General features: G+C 46.5%; 1 protein-coding gene across 5 annotated transcripts in view; it reads right to left on the bottom strand.

Moving 5' to 3' along the window:
• Positions 1-15155: 15155 nt before the first annotated feature.
• The window catches only part of LOC143960961 (patatin-like phospholipase domain-containing protein 6), a 121254-nt gene continuing 115783 nt past the window's right edge, over positions 15156-20626 (bottom strand). For 3 of the 5 annotated variants that reach the window (XM_077470023.1, XM_077470027.1, XM_077470024.1), the window contains exons 34-36: positions 17511-17572; positions 16255-16320; positions 15156-15438 (exon numbers count right to left, since the gene is read on the bottom strand). In XM_077470023.1, the coding sequence (XP_077326149.1) occupies positions 16264-16320; positions 17511-17572 (119 nt within the window). In that variant the 3' untranslated portion in view covers positions 15156-15438; positions 16255-16263. The remainder of the gene's footprint in view (positions 15439-16254; positions 16321-17510; positions 17573-20626) is intronic. The other 2 variants (XM_077470026.1, XM_077470025.1) reach the window with 2 other exon arrangements.

Here is a 20626-nt window from a genome sequence, read left to right as displayed (position 1 = left end):
ATGTCACTGATGAAGCCAAAGGGAAGAGATAAGGAAAGGAAGGAACATTGTCACACAGGAAACTGAGGCAGGCACAAAGACATACTCTGTTCTATAGTAAATATATTACCGAATATTGTTATTATAATTATCATTATTCCTGGTTTAAAGTGCCTTGAAAAAGTATTCATGCCCCTTGCAATTTTCCACATTTTCTCATATTACAACCAAAAACTAAATTTTTTTTAATTTAGATTTTATGTGATAGACCAACATAAAGTGGAACATAATTGTGAAGTTTAAGTAAAACGATAAATGGTTTTCTAAATATCTGCAAAGTGTGGTGTGCATTTGTTTGGTGAACAAACAGCATCATCAAGGCCAAGGAACACACCAGACAGGTCAGGGATAAAGTTGTGGAGAAGTTTAAAGCAAGGTTAGGTTATAAATAAAAATATCCCAAGCTTTAAATATCGCACTGAGCACTGTTCAGTCCATCATCTGAAAATGGAAAGTGTACGGCACAACTGCAAACCTACCAAGACATGGCCATCCACCTAAATTGACAGGCCGGGCAAGGAGAGCATTAATTAGAGAAGCAGCCAAGAGGCCCATGGTAACTCTGGAGGAGCTGCAGAGATCCATAGCTCAGGTGAGAGAATCTGTCCACAGGACAACTATTAGCCCTTGTACACACGGTCGGACATTCTGACAGAAAGAGTCCGATCGGACCGTGTTGTCAGATAATCCGACTGTGTGTGGGCTCCATCAGACTGTTTCCGTCTGAATATCCGACAGACAAAGTTTTAGAGCTGGGCTATAAAACTTTCCGACAACATGATCCGTTCGGACTTTGCCCGATTTGAGTGTAGAGAATTCCGATCGGACAAAGTGCCACGCATGCTCAGATCAAATTCCTAGACCAAAGATATTGGCTACTAGTGATGGACGAACTTCCGACGGGACGTTTCACGAACGCGCACCGCGAACGCGGCCGATAGTTCGCGAACCGTAACGTTCGCGGTGGGCCCCATTGACTTCAATGGGAGGCAAACTTCGCAAACCTATAGGTCAAATTTGCAGCCACAAAATAATTATTAGCTGTGCAAACATAGTCCCACCACATGGCCAATGACATAACACATGTATGAGGTGAATCTGGGATCGACAACTACAAGCATTCTTTTTTTATATGGGAAATTGTTGTGACAATTCAGGACTGTGGAGCGCATGAAAGCAATGGAGGAGACGGAAGGTCAGGGACCAGGGTAGGCAAAGAAGAGGGTGCAGGAGATGATCACCAGCAGCGTAACATACAGCAATGACACCTGCACCGTGATAGAGTCATCTGACACCAGCACCGTGATAGAGAGCACTGACATCAGCGGCGTGACATACAGCAATGACACCTGCACCGTGATAGAGTCATCTGACAACAGCACCGTGATAGAGAGCACTGACATCAGCAGCGTGACATACAGCAATGACACCAGCACCGTGATATACAGCACTGACAGCAGCACCGTGACAGAGAGCACTGACATCAGCACCGTGATATACAGCACTGACACCTTCACCGTAATCAGCCCCAGGAGGAAGTCAGCATAGCACAGGGATGGTGGGAGCCCCTCATAATGAGCATAGCACAGGGATGGTGTGAGCCCCTCATAATAAGCAGGCCCAGGAGGATGTCAGCATAGCACAGGGATGGTGTGAGCCCCTCATAATAAGCAGCCCCAGGAGGATGTCAGCACAGCACAGGGATGGTGTGAGCCCCTCATAATAAGCAGCCCCAGGAGGATGTCAGCACAGCACAGGGATGGTGTGAGCGCCTCATAATAAGCAGCCCCAGGAGTAAGTCAGCACAGCACAGGGATAGTGTGAGCCCCTCATAATAAGCAGCCCCAGGAGTAAGTCAGCACAGCACAGGGATGGTGTGAGCCCCTCATAATAAGCAGCCCCAGGAGTAAGTCAGCACAGCACAGGGATGGTGTGAGCCCCTCATAATAAGCAGCCCCAGGAGGATGTCAGCACAGCACAGGGATGGTGTGAGCCCCTCATAATAAGCAGCCCCAGGAGTAAGTCAGCACAGCACAGGGATGGTGTGAGCCCCTCATAATAAGCAGCCCCAGGAGTAAGTCAGCACAGCACAGGGATGGTGTTAGCCCCTCATAATAAGCAGCCTCAGGAGTAAGTCAGCACAGCACAGGGATGGTGTGAGCCCCTCATAATAAGCAGCCCCAGGAGGATGTCAGCACAGCACAGGGATGGTGTGAGCCCCTCATAATAAGCAGCCCCAGGAGTAAGTCAACACAGCACAGGGATGGTGTGAGCCCCTCATAATAAGCAGCCCCAGGAGTAAGTCAGCACAGCACAGGGATGGTGTGAGCCCCTCATAACAAGCAGCCCCAGGAGGATGTCAGCATAGCACAGGGATGGTATGAGCCCCTCATAATAAGCAGCCCCAGTAGAAATATGACACCGCTCAACCTCTTCAAAGAGGAGGGTAGGGGCATATAGTACGATATGCTTTTTTTGGACAAGGAAGTGAGCCAAATGAAGAAAGAAGGTCTGTGTGCTTGATTAAAATAATTGTTTATAGACATATACATGGTCTACTGGTCACATGTGTTGAATTCCTCCGAGATCCATGCCTCATTCATTTTTAGGAATGTGAGGTAGTTAACACTGTCGTGAGCTAGGCGAGTACGCTTATCGGTCACGATCCCCCCTGCTGCGCTGAACGTCCTTTCGGACAGGACACTGGATGAGGGGCAAGCCAACAGTTCGATTGCAAATTGGGCAAGCTCTGGCCAGAGGTCAAGCCTGCCCACCCAGTAGTCCAGGGGTTCATCACTCCTCAGAGCGTCCACATCGGCCGTTAACCCAATGTAGTCGGACACCTGACGGTCTAGGCGTTCCCTGATGCTGGATCCGGATGACACCTGTCGATGGGTCGGCTGAAAGAATGACCTCATATCCGAAGTCACCAACACATCTTCAAACCGGCCTCTTCTTGCAGGCGCTGTTGGATTGGTACCCGCAACTCCTTCTCTGGGAGTGGGAATTGCTCCTCTGCCAGCGCACGCAAAATCAGAATGCAACATTTCTCGAAGCAAGGCCTGGAAGTGCTGCATTCTGACAGCCCTCTGCGACGGCGGTAACATTTCCGCCATTTTGTGTTTGTACCGGGGGTCTAAGTACGTTGCCACCCAGTACTGGTCCTTGATCCTTATGCTTTTTATACGGGGGTCCCTATTAAAACACTGGAGCATGAAGGCCCCCATTTGCACTAAAGTGGAAGCGGTGTGGTGGCCTGGCTCCTGCTCATCATCCAGGATAATGTCGTCCTCTTCATTCTCCTCTCCCCATCCACGCACAACAGGGATCCCAGAAAGGTTTAAAGCATGCTCTTCTTGCTCCTTCTCATCCGCCCCGGCACCATCCTCCTCTGACTCCTCTTCAGACTCCTGTTGTTCACTTGTCTCAGATAGAGTAGCCCCCCCTGGGAATTCATCCAGCATTGCGACTTCCTGATCTTCCCGCTCCTGCTCCTCCACAGCTTGATCAATGACACGACGCAATGCACGCTCCATAAAGAAGGCATAAGGTACCATGTCACTGATGGCGCCATGGCTGCGACTGACCAGTTTGGTGATCTCCTCAAATGGCCGCAGAAGTCTGCATGCGTCGCGCATGAGCAGCCACTGGCGCGGTGAAAAAAACCCCAGCTCCCCAGAACCGTTTCTGCCGCAGAGTTCATACAGGTAGACGTTAACTGCACGTTTCTGCTGGAGCAGCCTATCAAGCATATAGAAGGTTGAGTTCCATCGCGTGGGGCAATTGCAAATAAGACGTCTGACCGGCAGATTGTGTCGCCGCTGAATGTCAGCAAGGCGAGCCATGGCCGTGTAAGATCTTCTGAAATGGGCCGAGATTTTCCTTGCCTGCCGCAAGATGTCCTGGACCCCAGGGTATTTGATAAGGAATCGCTGCACGACCAAGTTTAAGATGTGTGCCATGCATGGCACGTGCGTGATTTTGCCCTGTTTCAATGCGCTAAGCAGATTGGCACCGTTGTCACACACCACTTTACCAACTGTCAAATTGAGCGGTGTTAGCCACTGATCTGCCTGTGAACGCAAAGCTGAAAGGAGTGCCGGGCCAGTGTGGCTCTTGGCTTCCAGGCACAACAGACGCAGCACGGCATGTCAACGTCTCACCTGGCATGTCGAATAGGTTCTGGGGAGCTTGGGCGGTGCAGCGGAAGAGACGCTAGCAGCGGAAAAGGAGGAATCAGCTGAGGAAGAGAAAGAGGAGGATGGAGTAGGAGGAGGAGGAGAAGAAGAGTCAGGCCTGCATGCAATCCGTGGCGGTAAAACCAAATCTACACGGGTGCCACGGGTTACATGCAGGGCCGGCGCTACCACTAGGCGGACTAGGCAATCGCCTGGAGCGCACTGCCGCCTAGGGCGCCCGGCCGGGGGTATACCGGGATGATGCCCGCACCTGCAAGCATCATCCCGGTACCTTTTTGTTCAGCGGGCGATTGGCTATCCAGCCATAACAACCGATGCGGCTAAAAGCCGCTCGGCTGTTATGCCGGAGGAGCGGGAGGGGACGTCCCCCCCTCCCGCCGCCTCACGCCGCTGTCACCGGTGCTCCCGCTCGATCGGGAGCACCGATTCCTATTGTGGCGCCTCCGGCCGCTGGGGAGGAACTGGAACGAAGCCGTAATCGGCTTCGTTCCAGTCTCCTCCTAGTAAACACGGAAGCGACGTCATGACGTCACTTCCTGTTTACTCGGCTGCCAATGGCGCCGGATTTAAAAAAATATCCGGTATTCAGAATCGCCGTTTTCGGCGATCTGAATACATTGAAGTGTAAAGGAGGGGTGGGGGGTCTTTTAGACCCCCGATCCCTCCATAAAGAGTACCTGTCACCACCTATTACTGTCACAAGGGATGTTTACATTCCTTGTGACAGCAATAAAAGTGATACATTTTTTTTTTTTTAATTTAAACAATTTAGTCATTTTAAAATAAATAAAAAAAATTTTTTTTTTTTTAAAGCGCCCGCCGTCCCCGTGAGCTCGCAAAGCAAAGAAAACGCATACGGAAGTCACGCCCGCGTATGTAAACGGTGTTCAAATCACACATGTGAGGTATCGCCGCGATCGTCAGAGCGAGAGCAATAATTCTAGCACTAGACCTCCTCTGTAACGCTAACCTGGTAACCGTAAAAAATGTTTAAAGCGTCGCCTATTGAGATTTTTAGGTACCGTACTTTGTCGTCAATCCACAAGTGCGTGCAATTATAAAGTGTGACATGTTTGGTATCTATTTACTCGGCGTAACATTATCTTTCACATTATGCAAAAAAAATGGTATAATTTTACTGTTTTTTTTTTTTTTAATTCATGAAAGCGTCCCTTTTCCTAAAAAGTTGCATTTAAAACACCGCTGCGCAAATACCGTGTGACATAAAATATTGCAACAATCGCCGTTTTATTCGCTGGTGAGGCGGAATTGTTGAGCGCTGGTGAAGCGGTATTCTGGGGGTGGAGTCAGGGGCGGGGCCAATGGGGGGGCGGCAAAATGAGGTTTCGCCTAGGGTGCCAAAAATCCTTGCACCAGCCCTGGCTACATGCTTGACGGCCGTCAGAAGGTTCACCCAGTGGGCAGTAAAACTGATATACCTTCCCTGCCCGTGTTTGCTAGACCACGTGTCTGTGGTCAGATGTATCTTGGCACCGACACTGTGTGCCAGAGATACATTCACTTGCCGCTGAACATGGCCATATAGCTCTGGGATGCCCTTCTCTGAGAAATACTTCCTTCCTGGGACCTTCCATTGTGGTGTTCCAATGGCCACAAATTTGCGAAAGGCCTCCGAGTCCACCAGTTTATATGGCAGTAGTTGGCGGGGTATGAGTTCTGACAAGCCAGCCGTCAACCGTTGGGCAAGAGGGTTATCCGGCGTCATCATTTTTTTACGCTCGAACATTAGGCCCACGGAAGCCTGTCTTTTTGCAGAAAAACGTGAGCTTGGCGTGATGGAAGGTGGAGTGGAGGACAATTGTGAGGAGAGAGGAGAAGGAGAAGTAGAAGACGAGGCTGGACGGTGAGAGCCTGCAGTGTGGCTTTGTGTGTTCCGTTGCTCCCACTCGGCTCGGTGATGGCTGCCCATGTGCCTTCTTAAGGCGGTCATCCCTAGGTGAGTGTTGGGCTTACCGCGACTAATGCGTTGACTGCAAAGATTGCAGATGGCAACGCTATTGTCAGCAGCGGACACGTTAAAAAAAGCCCACACTGCGGAGCCATGTGCCGGTGTCCTGGGAGCGCCAGATGTGACCGCACATGGTCGATGACTCGCTCCTGATACATTTGCAGTCTGCTTTGTCCCTCCTGTGCAATGTAAGTTATTCCTGCTTCTCCTCCCTATCTGCTGGTCCATATCTCCCTCTGAACTCCCCTTCTCTTCCTCTCTTGTGGGCACCCACATGACATCACTAGACACGTCATTATCAACGTCACCTTCCCCACCGCTATAAGTAGAGATCTCGGAGTAGGCAGCAACACCGGGGACCAACCTCCTCCTTGGGCTGATCTGGGTACTGTCGTCAGACTGCTGAGTAGCGGTTGTTGCTACCTCCTCTTCCTGATCCAATACCAAGAGTGGCTGCGCATCAGAAATGTCCTCTTCTTGATATGGATCGGAAAATAATTCCTGTGACTGAAGCAGAAGGTATGTGGTGGTGGTGGTGTTGTTGGTGGTAGTGTCTTTGGGGGTGCACATAGCAGAGAGTGAAGAAGAGGGTGCAGATCGAGAGGATGAGGAGGGTGCAGAAGAGTAAGGCTGACTGAGCCACTCAACCAAGTCTGATGCGTCCTTTAAAGTAATTGAACGCACCTTCTGCAACTTCCCACTTTGGCTCAAGCCTGTTGCTCCTGCCCTACCCCTACCACCCCTGCGGAAGGGCCTGCCTCTTCCTCTGCCTGTCATTTTTTAAATGACCCTGTGACAAAACTCTCAGTCCCTATACCGATGAAGGACTGCTGCAGTATAGGGCAGCGGTCAGCAGTAGTGCACCTCAACCCTATGTATTGTGGACCGATACCAGTCCTTACAGAATAGCAGACTGTACCTCACTCAACCCTATGTACTGTAGCACCCTATATACCTTACCAGTCCTTATAAGGACTTTTGTGGATCAAGTAGGTTGTGTCTGACTGATTAGCAGACTGTACGTCAGTCCCTATACTGCTGAAGGACTGCTGCAGTATAGGGCAGCGGTCAGTCAGCAGTAGTGCACCTCAACCCTATGTATTGTGGACCGATACCAGTCCTTATAGAATAGCAGACTGTACCTCACTCAACCCTATGTACTGTAGCACCCTACACCAAGTTACCAGTCCTTATAAGGACCTTTGTGGACCAAGTAGGTTGTGTGTGACTGATTAGCAGACTGTACGTCAGTCCCTATACTGCTGAAGGACTGCTGCAGTATAGGGCAGCGGTCAGCAGTAGTGCACCTCAACCCTATGTATTGTGGACCTATACCAGTCCTTATAGAATGGCAGACTGTACCTCACTCAACCCTATGTACTGTAGTACCCTATACCTTACCAGTCCTTATAAGGACCTTTGTGGAACAAGTAGGTTGTGAATGATTAGCAGACTGTACCTCAGTCCCTATACTGATAAAGGACTACTGCAGCAGTAGGACAGCAGTCAGCAGTAGTGCACCTCAACCCTATGCATTGTGGACCTATACCAGTCCTTATAGAATGGCAAACTGTACCTCACTCAACCCTATGTACTGTAGCACCCTAGACAGACCAAGTTACCAGTCCTCATAAGGACCTTTGTGGACCAAGTAGGTTGTGTGTGACTGATTAGCAGACTGTACGTCAGTCCCTATACTGCTGAAGGACTGCTGCAGTATAGGGCAGCGGTCAGCAGTAGTGCACCTCAACCCTATGTATTGTGGACCGATACCAGTCCTTATAGAATAGCAGACTGTACCTCACTCAACCCTATGTACTGTAGCACCCTATATACCTTACCAGTCTTTATAAGGACTTTTGTGGACCAAGTAGGTTGTGTGTGACTGATTAGCAGACTGTACGTCAGTCCCTATACTGCTGAAGGACTGCTGCAGTATAGGGCAGCGGTCAGCAGTAGTGCACCTCAACCCTATGTATTGTGGACCGATACCAGTCCTTATAGAATACCACACTGTACCTCACTCAACCCTATGTACTGTAGCACCCTATATACCTTACCAGTCCTTATAAGGACTTTTGTGGACCAAGTAGGTTGTGTGTGACTGATTAGCAGACTGTACGTCAGTCCCTATACTGCTGAAGGACTGCTGCAGTATAGGGGAGCGGTCAGCAGTAGTGCACCTCAACCTTATGTATTGTGGACCGATACCAGTCCTTATAGAACAGCAGACTGTACCTCACTCAACCCTATGTACTGTAGCACCCTACACCAAGTTACCAGTCCTTATAAGGACCTTTGTGGACCAAGTAGGTTGTGTGTGACTGATTAGCAGACTGTACGTCAGTCCCTATACTGCTGAAGGACTGCTGCAGTATAGGGCAGCGGTCAGCAGTAGTTCACCTCAACCCTATGTATTGTGGACCGATACCAGTCCTTATAGAATAGCAGACTGTACCTCACTCAACCCTATGTACTGTAGCACCCTACACCAAGTTACCAGTCCTTATAAGGACCTTTGTGGAACAAGCAGGTTGTGTGTGACTGATTAGCAGACTGTACGTCAGTCCCACTCCCTATACCGATGAAGGACTGCTGCAGTATAGGGCAGCGGTCAGCAGTAGTGCACCTCAACCCTATGTATTGTGGACCGATACCAGTCCTTATAGAATGGCAGACTGTACCTCACTCAACCCTATGTACTGTAGCACCCTAGACAGACCAAGTTACCAGTCCTGATAAAGAGCTTTGTGGAACAAGTGAGTTGTGATTGATTAGCAGACTGCAGCAGAAGGGCAGCAGTCAAGTATAATATTCTTTCTATATTTGGAAGAAAGAATATTATACGTGTACAAGCCTATTACCTTACCACTGATACCAGTCCTGAAAAGAACCTTTGTGGAACTAATAGTAACAGCTACTGTTTAAACTGACCCTCACTGCCTGACACACTGCTTCCTTCCTGTCCCTATATAAAATGGCAAAACAGAGGCTACTGGAACAATAACTGGTTACTGGGATAGCACTTTTGTGGACCTGATAGTAACAGCTAATGATGATGATGACTAATCTGGCTGTCCCTACAACAGCAGCACACACCATCCTGTCCCTTTCTCTAAACTGACAAAAGACACTCAGGCTGCTGCAACAATCAGTAGCACAGCAAACCTATATACACCTAACACCTATACCAGTCCTGAAAAGAACTTTTGTGTACCAAATAGCTAGCGATTTGTCTCTCCCTACTCCACACAGCAACCTCTCCCTATAGTGACAGAAGAAAGAATGTAAAATGGCCGCCGGATCGGGTGTATTTATAAGTTAGGGGGAATGTCCAAGTGTCCATGTGCTGTAATGTCTCAATTGGCTGTCCTGTACCCCATGATGGATGTGTCATCAGGTCAAAGTTTCTTTACACAGTAAAAACACGGAAGTCCGCGGGGCGAACGGCGCCAATAGTCCGCCGAACGGACGGACCGCGAACAGTCGAAATTCGCCGCGAAACGACCGCCGGGCGAACTGTTCGGCCATCACTATTGGCTACTAGCCTGAACATAGTCCCATCGTAACGAAATAACGTCATCACGTTACGTACCATCGGATTTTCCGACAACTTTGTCCGACCGTGTGTATGCAACACAAGTTTCGGACAAAATCCGACGGATTTTGTTGTCGGAATGTCCGACCGTGTGTACAAGGGCTTAGTCGTGCACTCCACAAATCTTTGCTTTAAGGAAGAGTGGCAAGAAAAAAGCCATTTTGAAAGAAAGCCATAAGATGTTCCATTTGCAGTTTGTAAGAAGCCATGTGGGGGACACAGCAAACATATGGAAGAAGGTGCTCTGGTTAGATGAGACCAAAATGAATCTTTTTGGCCTAAAAGCAAAACACTATGTGTGGCGGAAAAATAACACTGCACAACGACCCGAACACACCATGCGCACCATGAAACACAGTGGCAACCCGTACCCCCCCCCCGAAGCTTTTGACAAAAAAAAAAAGGTCACTTTAAGCGTGTCCAAGCACCAGACACACGGCAGTCTATGGGAAGCTTCTCATCTGGGAAGCTGATTTGCCCATGTTCAGGGCATGTTCGGGGCGCAAGCAATGCGCCCGCAAACACTCCCACTCTCCAGTGATATGTCCCTGGCTACTGTCCTGTTTTTTTTATTGGTCGGGACGGAGGGCGATTGGGCGGTGCTTTTTCGTCACTGCAGCGTCACTTCCAGTTTCCCGGCTGGCTCACTGTAATTTGTGGAGTATGGAGACTTAACTGCAACTGTCCGGGACCCTGTGATGTGAGGCGGGGAGCAGATAACAGATGCAGCGGATGGGAGCAGAGCTGGCAGTGTGCCAGAGCACCAGGTGAGTGCGGGCATCAGAGAGGATTGCAACAGCTGACCTTCTCTATTTGCTGTTGCCATTTCTAGCTCTCTACCCCGGCATCACGCTCCCCTCTCCTCGGACACCTCTGCAAGGCATCTAGCGAGTGACCGGTCCACCCAGTGAGTACTTCCTGCCTCTCCGCCCTAGACACCCCCCCCCTTCCTGCATCTCCACCCTAACACCCCCCCCCCCCTCACTGCCTCTCCACAGTAAACACCCCACCTCTCTGCATATCCACCCTAAACACCCCCTAACTCCCTCTCCACCCTAAACACCCCCCTCCCTGCATATCACCCTAAACTTCCCCCTCACTGCCTCTCCACCCTAAACACCCCACCTCTCTGCATATCCACCCTAAACACCCCCCCCCCCCCTCACTGCCTCTCCACCCTAAACACCCCCTCTGCATCTTCACCCTAAATACCCCCTCACTGCCTCTCCACTCTAAACACCCCCCACCTGCCTGCATCTCCACCCTAAACACCCACTTCACTGCCTCTCCACCCTCAACACCCCCTTCACTGCCTCTACACCCTAAACACCCCCCACCTGCATCTCCACCTTAAACACCCCCTCCCTGCCTCTCCACCCTAAACACCCCCCCACCTGCATCTTCACCCTAAACACCCCCCTCACTGCATCTCCACCCTAAACAACAACACCCCTCCCTGCTTCTCCACCCTAAACAATAACCCCCTCCCTGCTTCTCCACCCTAAACAATAACCCCCTCCCTGCTTCTCCACCCTAAACAATAACCCCCTCCCTGCTTCTCCATCCTAAACAATACCCCTGCCTCTCCACCCTAAACAATAACCCCCGCCTCTCCACCCTAAACAATAACCCCCATCCCTTCTTCTCCATCCTAAACAATAACCCCCACCTGCCTCTCCACCCTAAACAATAACCCCTTCCCTGCTTCTCCACCCTAAACAATAACCCCCACCTCTTCACCCTAAAGAACAACCCCCCTCTCTGCCTCTCCATCCTAAATAATAACCCCCTCCCTGCCTCTCCACCCTGAACAAATAACCCCCTCCCTGCCTCTCCACCCTGAACATATAACCCCCTCCCCGCTTCTCCAACATAAACAATAACCCTCACCTCTCCACCCTAACCAATAACCCCCCTCCCTGCCTCTCCACCCTAAACAATAACCCCCCTCACTGCCTCTCCCCCCTAAACACCCCACCTCTCTGCATATCCACCCTAAACACCCCCCACCGGCCTCTCCACCCTAAACACCCTCCTCACTGCCTATCCACTCTAAACACCCCCCACCTGCCTGCATCTCCACCCTAAACACCCCCTCCCTGCCTTTCCACCCTAAACAACCCCCTCACTGCCTCTCCACCCTAAACACCCCACCTCTCTGCATATCCACCCTAAACACCCCCCCCCCCCCACTGCCTCTCCACCCTAAACACCCCCTCTGCATCTTCACCCTAAACACCCTCCTCACTGCATCTCCACCCTAAACAACAATGCCCCTCCCCGATTCTCCACCCTAAACAATAACCCCCTCCCTGCCTCTCCATCCTAAACAATAACCCCCACCTGCCTCTCCACCCTAAACAATAACACCCTCCCTGCTTCTCCACCCTAAACAATAACCCCCTCCCTGCTTCTCCACCCTAAACAATAAACCCCCTCCCTGCTTCTCCACCATAAAAAATAACCCCCCAGATCTCCACCCTAAACGATAACCCCACTCCCTACCTCTCCACCCTAACCAATAACCCCCTCGCTGCCTCTCCTCCCTAAACAATAACCCCCTCCCTGCTTTTCCACCCTAAACAATAACTCCCTCCCTGCTTCTCCACCATAAACAATAATCCCCCTCCCTGCTTCTCCATCCTAAACAATAACCCCCTGCTGGGGTTGTATACTCTGTCCTGTGATGCTGGGGCTAAAAACTTTGTCCTTTGATGCTGAGCTAAATACTCCTGACACTCTGGGTGGAAGTTAGTGTAATAGAGGGGACGGAGTGGGTGGATTCTATAAGGGGTGGGGCTTATGAGAAGTGGGAGTGATCAAAAGGGTGGAGCGGGGTCTGTCCCCCCCCCCCATCCTACAACTTCACCAGCCGCCACTGATGAAACATGGCAGTGGCACCATCATGTTGTGGCAATGCTTTTCTTCAGCAGGGACAGGGTTGGTCAGAGTTGACGGGAAGATGGAGGGAGACAAATACAGGGCAATCTTAGAAGATAACCTGTCTGTAAAAGACTTGAGACATGGGGTGGAGGTCAACCTTCCAGCAGGACAATGACCTTAAACATACAGCCAGAGCTACAATGGAATGGTTTAGATCAAAGCTTGAAAATTGCTGTTCACAGGCACTCTCCATCCTTAGCTTGAGCTATTTTGCAAAGAATAATGGGCAAAAATGTCACTGTCTAGATGTGTAATGCTGATAGAGACATACTCAAAAAGACTTGTAAAAAGACTTGTAGGTGGTTCAAATGCATGCCACACTTTTCACATATTTTATTTTAAAAAAATCTTTGAAAACCATTTTTCATTTTCCTTCCACTTCACAATTATGTGCCACTTTGTGTTGGTCTATCAAATAAAATCCCAATAAAATACGTTTACGTTTTTGGTAGTAACTAAATTTCAGTAGTAGAAAATTTCATAGCATAGGGTATATCTCCTACACTGGCTTACAAAGTAAATAAGGATGAACCAGACTGAAAAGTTTTTTCCCTAAAATTTCAGCGACATTCGTAAGATTTCTCAGAAATTTTGTAATGTTTGTTAAAATGCATTGGCATCACAGAGTAAGCTAAGTGTTTGGTGATTTTTAAGGGTAGAATAAAAAACATAATCTGTTCTGCATGTCCCAACTTGAGAATTCACTCCCACTAGGGGCATAACGGCTGACCAGAACTGATTGAAGCAGTGGGGTAGATGGTGGTAAAAGCCACATGGTTGAAGCGGAATAATTGGTTGGCCTGCCTGCTTGCTTGCTTGGTGATAATGAGACCTCTGAAAAGGGTAGGGGTGCAGAATCTAAAGGAACCACTTGGTCTTCACCAGAGCTCCTAGAGGTGGAGATGTTATGCTGTATTGATACCCAGGTTGCAGTCCTCCGACTCACCCTAGCAGGACTCAAAGGGCAGCAGGTAACACAAGAGAAATAGTAGGAATGCAAGGAAATACTCAAAGACCCAGACAAGACACATAGGCTGGGAGTACAAAGGTACTGGTAACAAAGCTGTCTGGAAATCACAGGGAAAACAGAATGGTGCACAGAAGTAAAGCCTAGCACACACTGCTAGTTTTATTTTGTTCAACCCAGTGGGCTGAACGAAAAAAAACCTGACCGCTCAGGTCAGAGCCGGTGTACAATCCAATGTTATTACAGCTATCTCCCCTGCACTAACTGACACTATTGACACTTTTTGGGGACCAGTGACACTGATACATTGATCAGTGCTAAAAATTTGCACTGTCACTGTACTAATGACACTGGCTGGGAAGAGGTTAACATTAGGGGCAATCAAGAGGTTAACTGTGCGCCAGGTGCTTTTACCAGGGGAAGGCATGGATCCATGTCCCTGCTTTGCAGGAACACAGGATCGATGGCTTCCTTAATGAAAGAACAGCGATCTGCCTTGTTTACTGATTGCCGTTCTGCCTGTGTACCAAATAATTAGCTAGTGCCGGTGGACTGTGGAACCCGCTGATTGGCCCCCGCTGTGTAGAATCACAGCAGGAGCGAGCCGTCGGTGGCGCACACTCATGCCCGTAACCCGGAAATGCAGGAACACGTATATATACATGATCCTGCGCATAGCCACCATGCTGTATCACTAAAACTGCTATAGGGCGGTCGGCAAGTGGTTATTTGCTTAGAGTTTGCCCTTTATAAATAGTAAGGAAGATATTCTAAACCAACACAGGGCTACTATGTGCCACTAGAACTGAATTATTAAATAAGCTCCAATCAAGCAACCTGCACTCTGTTCTGATTAGAAACTATTCTTTACAGAATAGATATTCGTGATTGGCATAGCTATGCTTCTATCTGTAAAGTGGGGAAATTGTACCTATTGGTTGTACCTGAAGATGAAGATTAATAAGCAATGCCAGAGAAAATATCAATTAAATCCACAAATTGTTGAGTTTCTGGTTCCAGTTATGAATGTGATGGTACAGTGGACTTTTTCCACGTTAAAGATTTTTTTTAAAAAAATACAATTTTCCCAAATGTACTGCATCAGTTCTTCTTTGACTGCATTCAATTTCAAGATCTTTTTTCGGTTAATTTCTTCAGACTTCCTGTAGGAATGGAGTAGTGGCATAAGTGGAAGGGTACAAAAGAGGATCTGGAACATGCCAGCACTAGCAGAGGATGGCTTCATATAATATGGGCAAAACGTATATCCTATTGACAAAATGTTTGGACTTCTGCCATAGTTTACAAAGTACTTTTAGTATGAAAAAGGTAAATTGGGCTCCCAGGTACATGGTCCCATGACTGCATACCAAAAACCTGTAACCCAAACTGGGACTTTAATGCTACCAAACTGAAACAGATTGAACTTACACAACCACATAAATCTTCATTTTTATTCGTTTTAAATAATAAAAATGTGTGAAAACTCACAATCGCATGTAAATATTTTATATACAAAACAAAATGACAATTTGAATATGCCAAAACAATGTTGTCACTATTTCAGAGACCTCTCTGAAAATCTTCCTATGCATCAATGTACACTTAGCATTTGGATTTGCTTGAGTCTGTATAGCTTGTTCATGATTTCCTCTACACGTTTCGCAAGAAATAATCCTCCTTCCTCAGGAGCTAAGAGATGAAACAATATTCTCCTGTAACACTGAACAATAGTCAGTACATGTTGCAATCATATAATTAAATTCATGTTACATAAAGAGTTTAAGTCATCAAAATATACAATAAAGAACTTAGATCAATAACACATCTATTGTGACCATAAAGAATATTTTGTACCATGGAAGCAACTCAAAACAGGGAGCATATAGTCTTGCTGGGGACCATGGATGCTTTCAATTTCATATACGTTTACAGTAATTCTTCTTAGAGATCTTGAAGAATCCAGTGGTTTCCTGTTTGCTATTCTATCCCCTATCACAAGGCGATAATTAAGTTGTTAAGTTGAAGCTAACATTTCCAATTATTTACATATTCTTCTTAATGGAGAAGCCATGTGGGGAGTGTGGCACCACCATTAGGTTTTACAGTGGTGATGAGAATTCTGGTGGAAACATCTCACTGTTCAAGTTCTCCAAAAGACATAATATGGTAGCATGTGAATCAGCCGCTAAACAGTTTTGTGTGGAAGTAGCCTTTACAGTCCAGTATTCATATTTTAATGCTTTCTGGGATGAGTGATATGTGTAGCACAGTGATGATGTCACCACTACTTTTACAAAGCAATAAAAGAGCTTTTAAGGGCATATGTGCAAAGTTGATTTATATCCTTTGTGGCTATTCAGGAACATATTTAAATTAAAGTTTCTGTGCCTGAAGGTCAGATTTACATGGAACAAATTAAACTTGTTTTTAGCTATCACTAACTAATTATATGGACTAAATGGAGGTTTTTACATCTGGCTAGGGTCTATCTATAACCTCTATACAATAGAAAAATGTATCATCATTAATCGCTTACAGATAGGATTCAATACGGATAACTGGAGGTTAACCATTGCTTTATTCGTAAATTCTTCTCTTCATCCTAAACAATTAAAAAGAGCAGAATAAAATTAAAGTAGCATTTATAGGGGCAGAAAAGGGAAAAAAGCCTCCTCAGCCCTAAAGTGAATCTGCCAGGTCCTATAACCGAGCAAGCTAGAAAGTCTACTTTGCTGCTCGTACTGTAAGTACATGTGCAAACCTTCTATCCCCATGCACACCTGAATTCAAGCCCAGGCTGTGTAGAGGTCTAGACTTTCAAATTGCACTTAAGATCCTTCCTGTGCTAAGCTCCACTGCTGAAACTCAACAGTCCAGTAGAAAAATCTGGCCATTAGAGGCTCTGGTATTGAACTATACTACCAGATATTCCATGTTCCCAAAGGTAATCATTAGTACCCCCAATTTTAAACTGTACATTGTTAAAATCCACCCACACACTAGATAACAGACCCCACACAGCAAGTAATGATCTATGTCTCTCTTGTTCTATTGCCTAGCACCTGTGCAGTCAGTACTATAAACAATCATACAGTTTCTAACTGGGCTTTGCATATGTCATCAAGTGGGTCCTCAGTACATACAACATTAAGTAAATAAATGACTGCACAGCAAGTACTGATGGTCATCTTCCCTGGTGTGTAAAGAGTGATCTAGAGCTGTGTTAGGCTATGTATAAGGTAATCCCTAAATACTGGTAGAGACAAGGTGAAGATAAGGAAGCCCAGGAAGCAGTTGGCATTAGGGTAGACATAAATGGCCAAATATTAACCAACAATGTTTCTAATGTTAGGCAACATATGAGATAATTCGGCTGTTTCTAACCTTCTGAAGAAAGACAATGACCATCCCCATTGGATAGATGTGCTCATTACCAAATTGTTGGAAAAATCCCTGGGAGTGGATCCAGAGGATAGTGAAGGAGCACAGAACACCTTTGCGCTCTAAATATATTGAACTCTATATAGAGCTCTAATATCTCTCTTTAGGATGTGAAGATATTTCCAGTTCATTACCCAAGGCTCTCAGACCTTCTATGACCTCTATCTATTCCTACTGTATCTATACATATATCTATCTATGTCTCTCAGGCCATCTATGACCTCTAACTGTGGTCTTACATATAGTACCTAATCATATGCAAGATATCTGATTGGTTGGAATATGTTTTTCTTTATTATGTTATTAAATTATCCCACTAGTCTTGTGTTGGAGAGAAGAATATTTACTTACTGTCTCACATTCTTGACTTCTGTATGTGGTATCTGGCTTGTCTTCACTTATAAAGAACTCCTCTGGAATCAAAAAGTAACAAGGATGTAACTATAAGTATACCACACCAACAGGGGCCTAGGGCTGTCTGGAATAGTGATTCATGCAGGTAGATGTAGCATTTGCTAGATAAATTTGACCGTGACGAACACGCGTTGGGACGTTATGCACCAGAAGTGACGTCGGTGAGCTCGCTGCTAGTTTTGTTTCTCTTTTACATACAATTTTAAATGTGAGTACTTTGACTATGTTTGCTGTTTCCAGTATTATTTTTTTTTTTAAAACCACTACACTAGCGAGCGTCCCTCCCATTCTTCCTTTCACACCTCCCCATGCCCATTAACGAGGCTTACTGAATCAGTCGCGCTTGGCAAGAGGGTTATTGATTGCATAGGCGGACATACACCAGCAGATACAGAAATGCCAGATTGAGAGGTCGCCAGACACCCAGATCCATAGAGAACACATCTGTTACCCATAGGACGCCTTTTTATTTTATTTTTTTCGGCTCCGTCAGGCGGCGTGATTAAAGATGGATGGACATCGCAGGGCATATTTTTTTTTACTTTTTAAATAAAGAAATTGTCAAAAACTGTCTTTTGTGGTTTTCACTTCTTGACACTTTTTTTGGTGATTTCACATAAAGGGAGGCCAGGATCTGGAGGCTGCCTTGTTAAAGGGGGCTTCCAGACTCTGATAAGCCCCCCCGTCCGCAGACCCCCACAACCACTGGGCAAGGGTTGTGGGGATGAGGCCATTGTCCCCATTAACATTGGGACAAGGTGCTTTGGGGGGACCCCAAAGCACCCACCCCATGTTGAGGGCAAGCTTCCTGGGATGGCTCAGGAGGGGGGGTGCTTGCTTGCCCCCCCCCTTTCCTGGCCTGCCAGGCTGCTTGCCAGGATACAGGTCTGGTATGGAATTTGAGGAGGGCCCCCATGCTTTAAAAAAAATATATATATATAGGCGTGGAGTGCCCCTTGAAATCCATACCAGACCAAAAGGGGGAACCCATGCCCATGCTGTTTTTTTTTCTTAATTCTGTCATAGGGTTCCCCTATCCCCTTAACTACTTCAATACACTATATTATATACTGTACACTGACTGCACTGTTTGTAAATATTTTACTATATATTTTCATGTGACAACACTGAAGAAATTACACTTTGCTACAATGTAAAGTAGTCAGTGTACAGCTTGTTTAACAGTGTAAATCCATCACCTTTCCCCTTAGCTTCTTTAGCAAGGCAGTGGTCACCTTGGAGGTGTGTTTGTTTATCTTGGACTCATCAGACCATAGGGCATGGTTCCAGTAATCCATGTCCTAAGTCTGCTTGTCTTCAGAAAACTGTTTGTGGGCTTTCTTGTGCATCATCTTTAAAAGAGGTTTTCTTCTGGGATGACAGCCATGCAGACCAATTTGATGCAGTGTGCGGCGTATGGTCTGAGCATTGACAGGCTGACCCACCACCCCTTCAACCTCTGCAGCAATGCTAGCAGCACTCATAAGTCTATTTCCCAAAGACAACCTCTGAATATGATGCTGAACAAATGCACTCAACTTCTTTGGTCGACCATGGCGGGACCATGTGGAACCTGTCTTGTTAATCCGCTGTATGGTCTCTGCCACCGTGCTTAAGCTCAGTTTCAGGGTCATGGCAATCTTCTTATAGCCTAGGCCATCGTTATGTAGAGCAAAAATTCTTTATTTAAGATCCTTAGAGGGTTCTTTTCCATGAGGGGCCATGTTGAACTTCCAGTGACCATTATGAGAGAGTGAGAGCAATAACACCAAATTTAACACACCTGCTTCCCATTCACACCTGAGACCTTGTAACACTAATGAGTCACATGACACTGGGGAGGGAAAACGGCTAACTGGGCCCAATTTGGACATTTTCACTAAGGGGTGTACTCACTTTTGTTGGCAGCAGTTTAGACATGAATGGCTGCGTGCTGAGTTATTTTGAGGGGACAGCTAATTTACACCGATATACTAGTTGTACACAGAATACTTTACATTGTAGCAAAGTGTAATTTCTTCAGTGTTGTCACATGAAAAGATATAATAAAATATTTACAAAAATGTGAGGGGTGTACTCTCTTTTGTGAGATACTGTGTGTATGTATATATATATATATATATATATATATATATATATATATATATATATATATATATATATATATATATATACACTAATCTGCCTGCATGCCACTAACTAACCTGCCTCTAGCTAACGTTCTTTCAGTCATTACACTATATACGGCGGCTGTGTAAGCAGCCTTATATAGTGTGGGGAATAGACTTAGCCCCCTGAGCCATGATTGTCTAAAGTCACCCTGCCTTTGGCCAATCATGGCTCTCACATCAGAGCGTGCTGTGATTGGCCAAAGCATGCAGGCCAGGTGCATGCTTTGGCCAATCATCAGACATCAATGCACTGCAATCTCCAAGTGCATTATGTGGCATTCCTCGGTACTTAAATTTGCGAACGCCCTATAATGTTCGGTATTCCCCGAACGGGCGAACACCCTGACTCGAACATCGGCACCATCCCCAGACAGGACATGGGATACATTTCATTACAGGTAAGTAATGTTACTGAACCTATAACTTCAGCTTTAAGAAAGATATGGGAACTGCCACATCCAGAAATATTAATTAAGTGGAGGTTATGCTGATCTTCTACCTTCATTACTTTCAGAGGTATACGCCTTAAATAAAAATGCAAATAAAAAGTCCTTATGTGCATACTTTCTCTGGTTTTGTGAAGCAAAAGGATCAGCATGACTGCCAGGCATCTAGCATTTGCAGAATATGTCAGAATAACAGACTGCACGTTTTTCTAAGAAAAAGTTTTCCTTAAGATGTTGACATGTATAGAGAACTGAGATAATTTGTAAGGTTGGCCATACATTCTACAATTTTCTTCTATAGATTTCCTTTAGATTTACCAAAACCAAATAATATGAGGTCAAATCTAAACACTTTCAATTTGTGTGCAATCAGGCAGGCCCTTCTACTACACAGTTGAAGGTAAATTTAAAGGAAATTGAATAGGAAAATTGTATG

Source organism: Lithobates pipiens, unplaced genomic scaffold, assembly GCF_037356315.1.
Source record: "Lithobates pipiens isolate NorthernLeopardFrog02 unplaced genomic scaffold, aLitPip1_a1.2 Scaffold_8, whole genome shotgun sequence".
Taxonomy (NCBI): Eukaryota; Metazoa; Chordata; class Amphibia; order Anura; family Ranidae; genus Lithobates; species Lithobates pipiens.
This window is presented reverse-complemented; position numbering and strand designations above follow the sequence as displayed.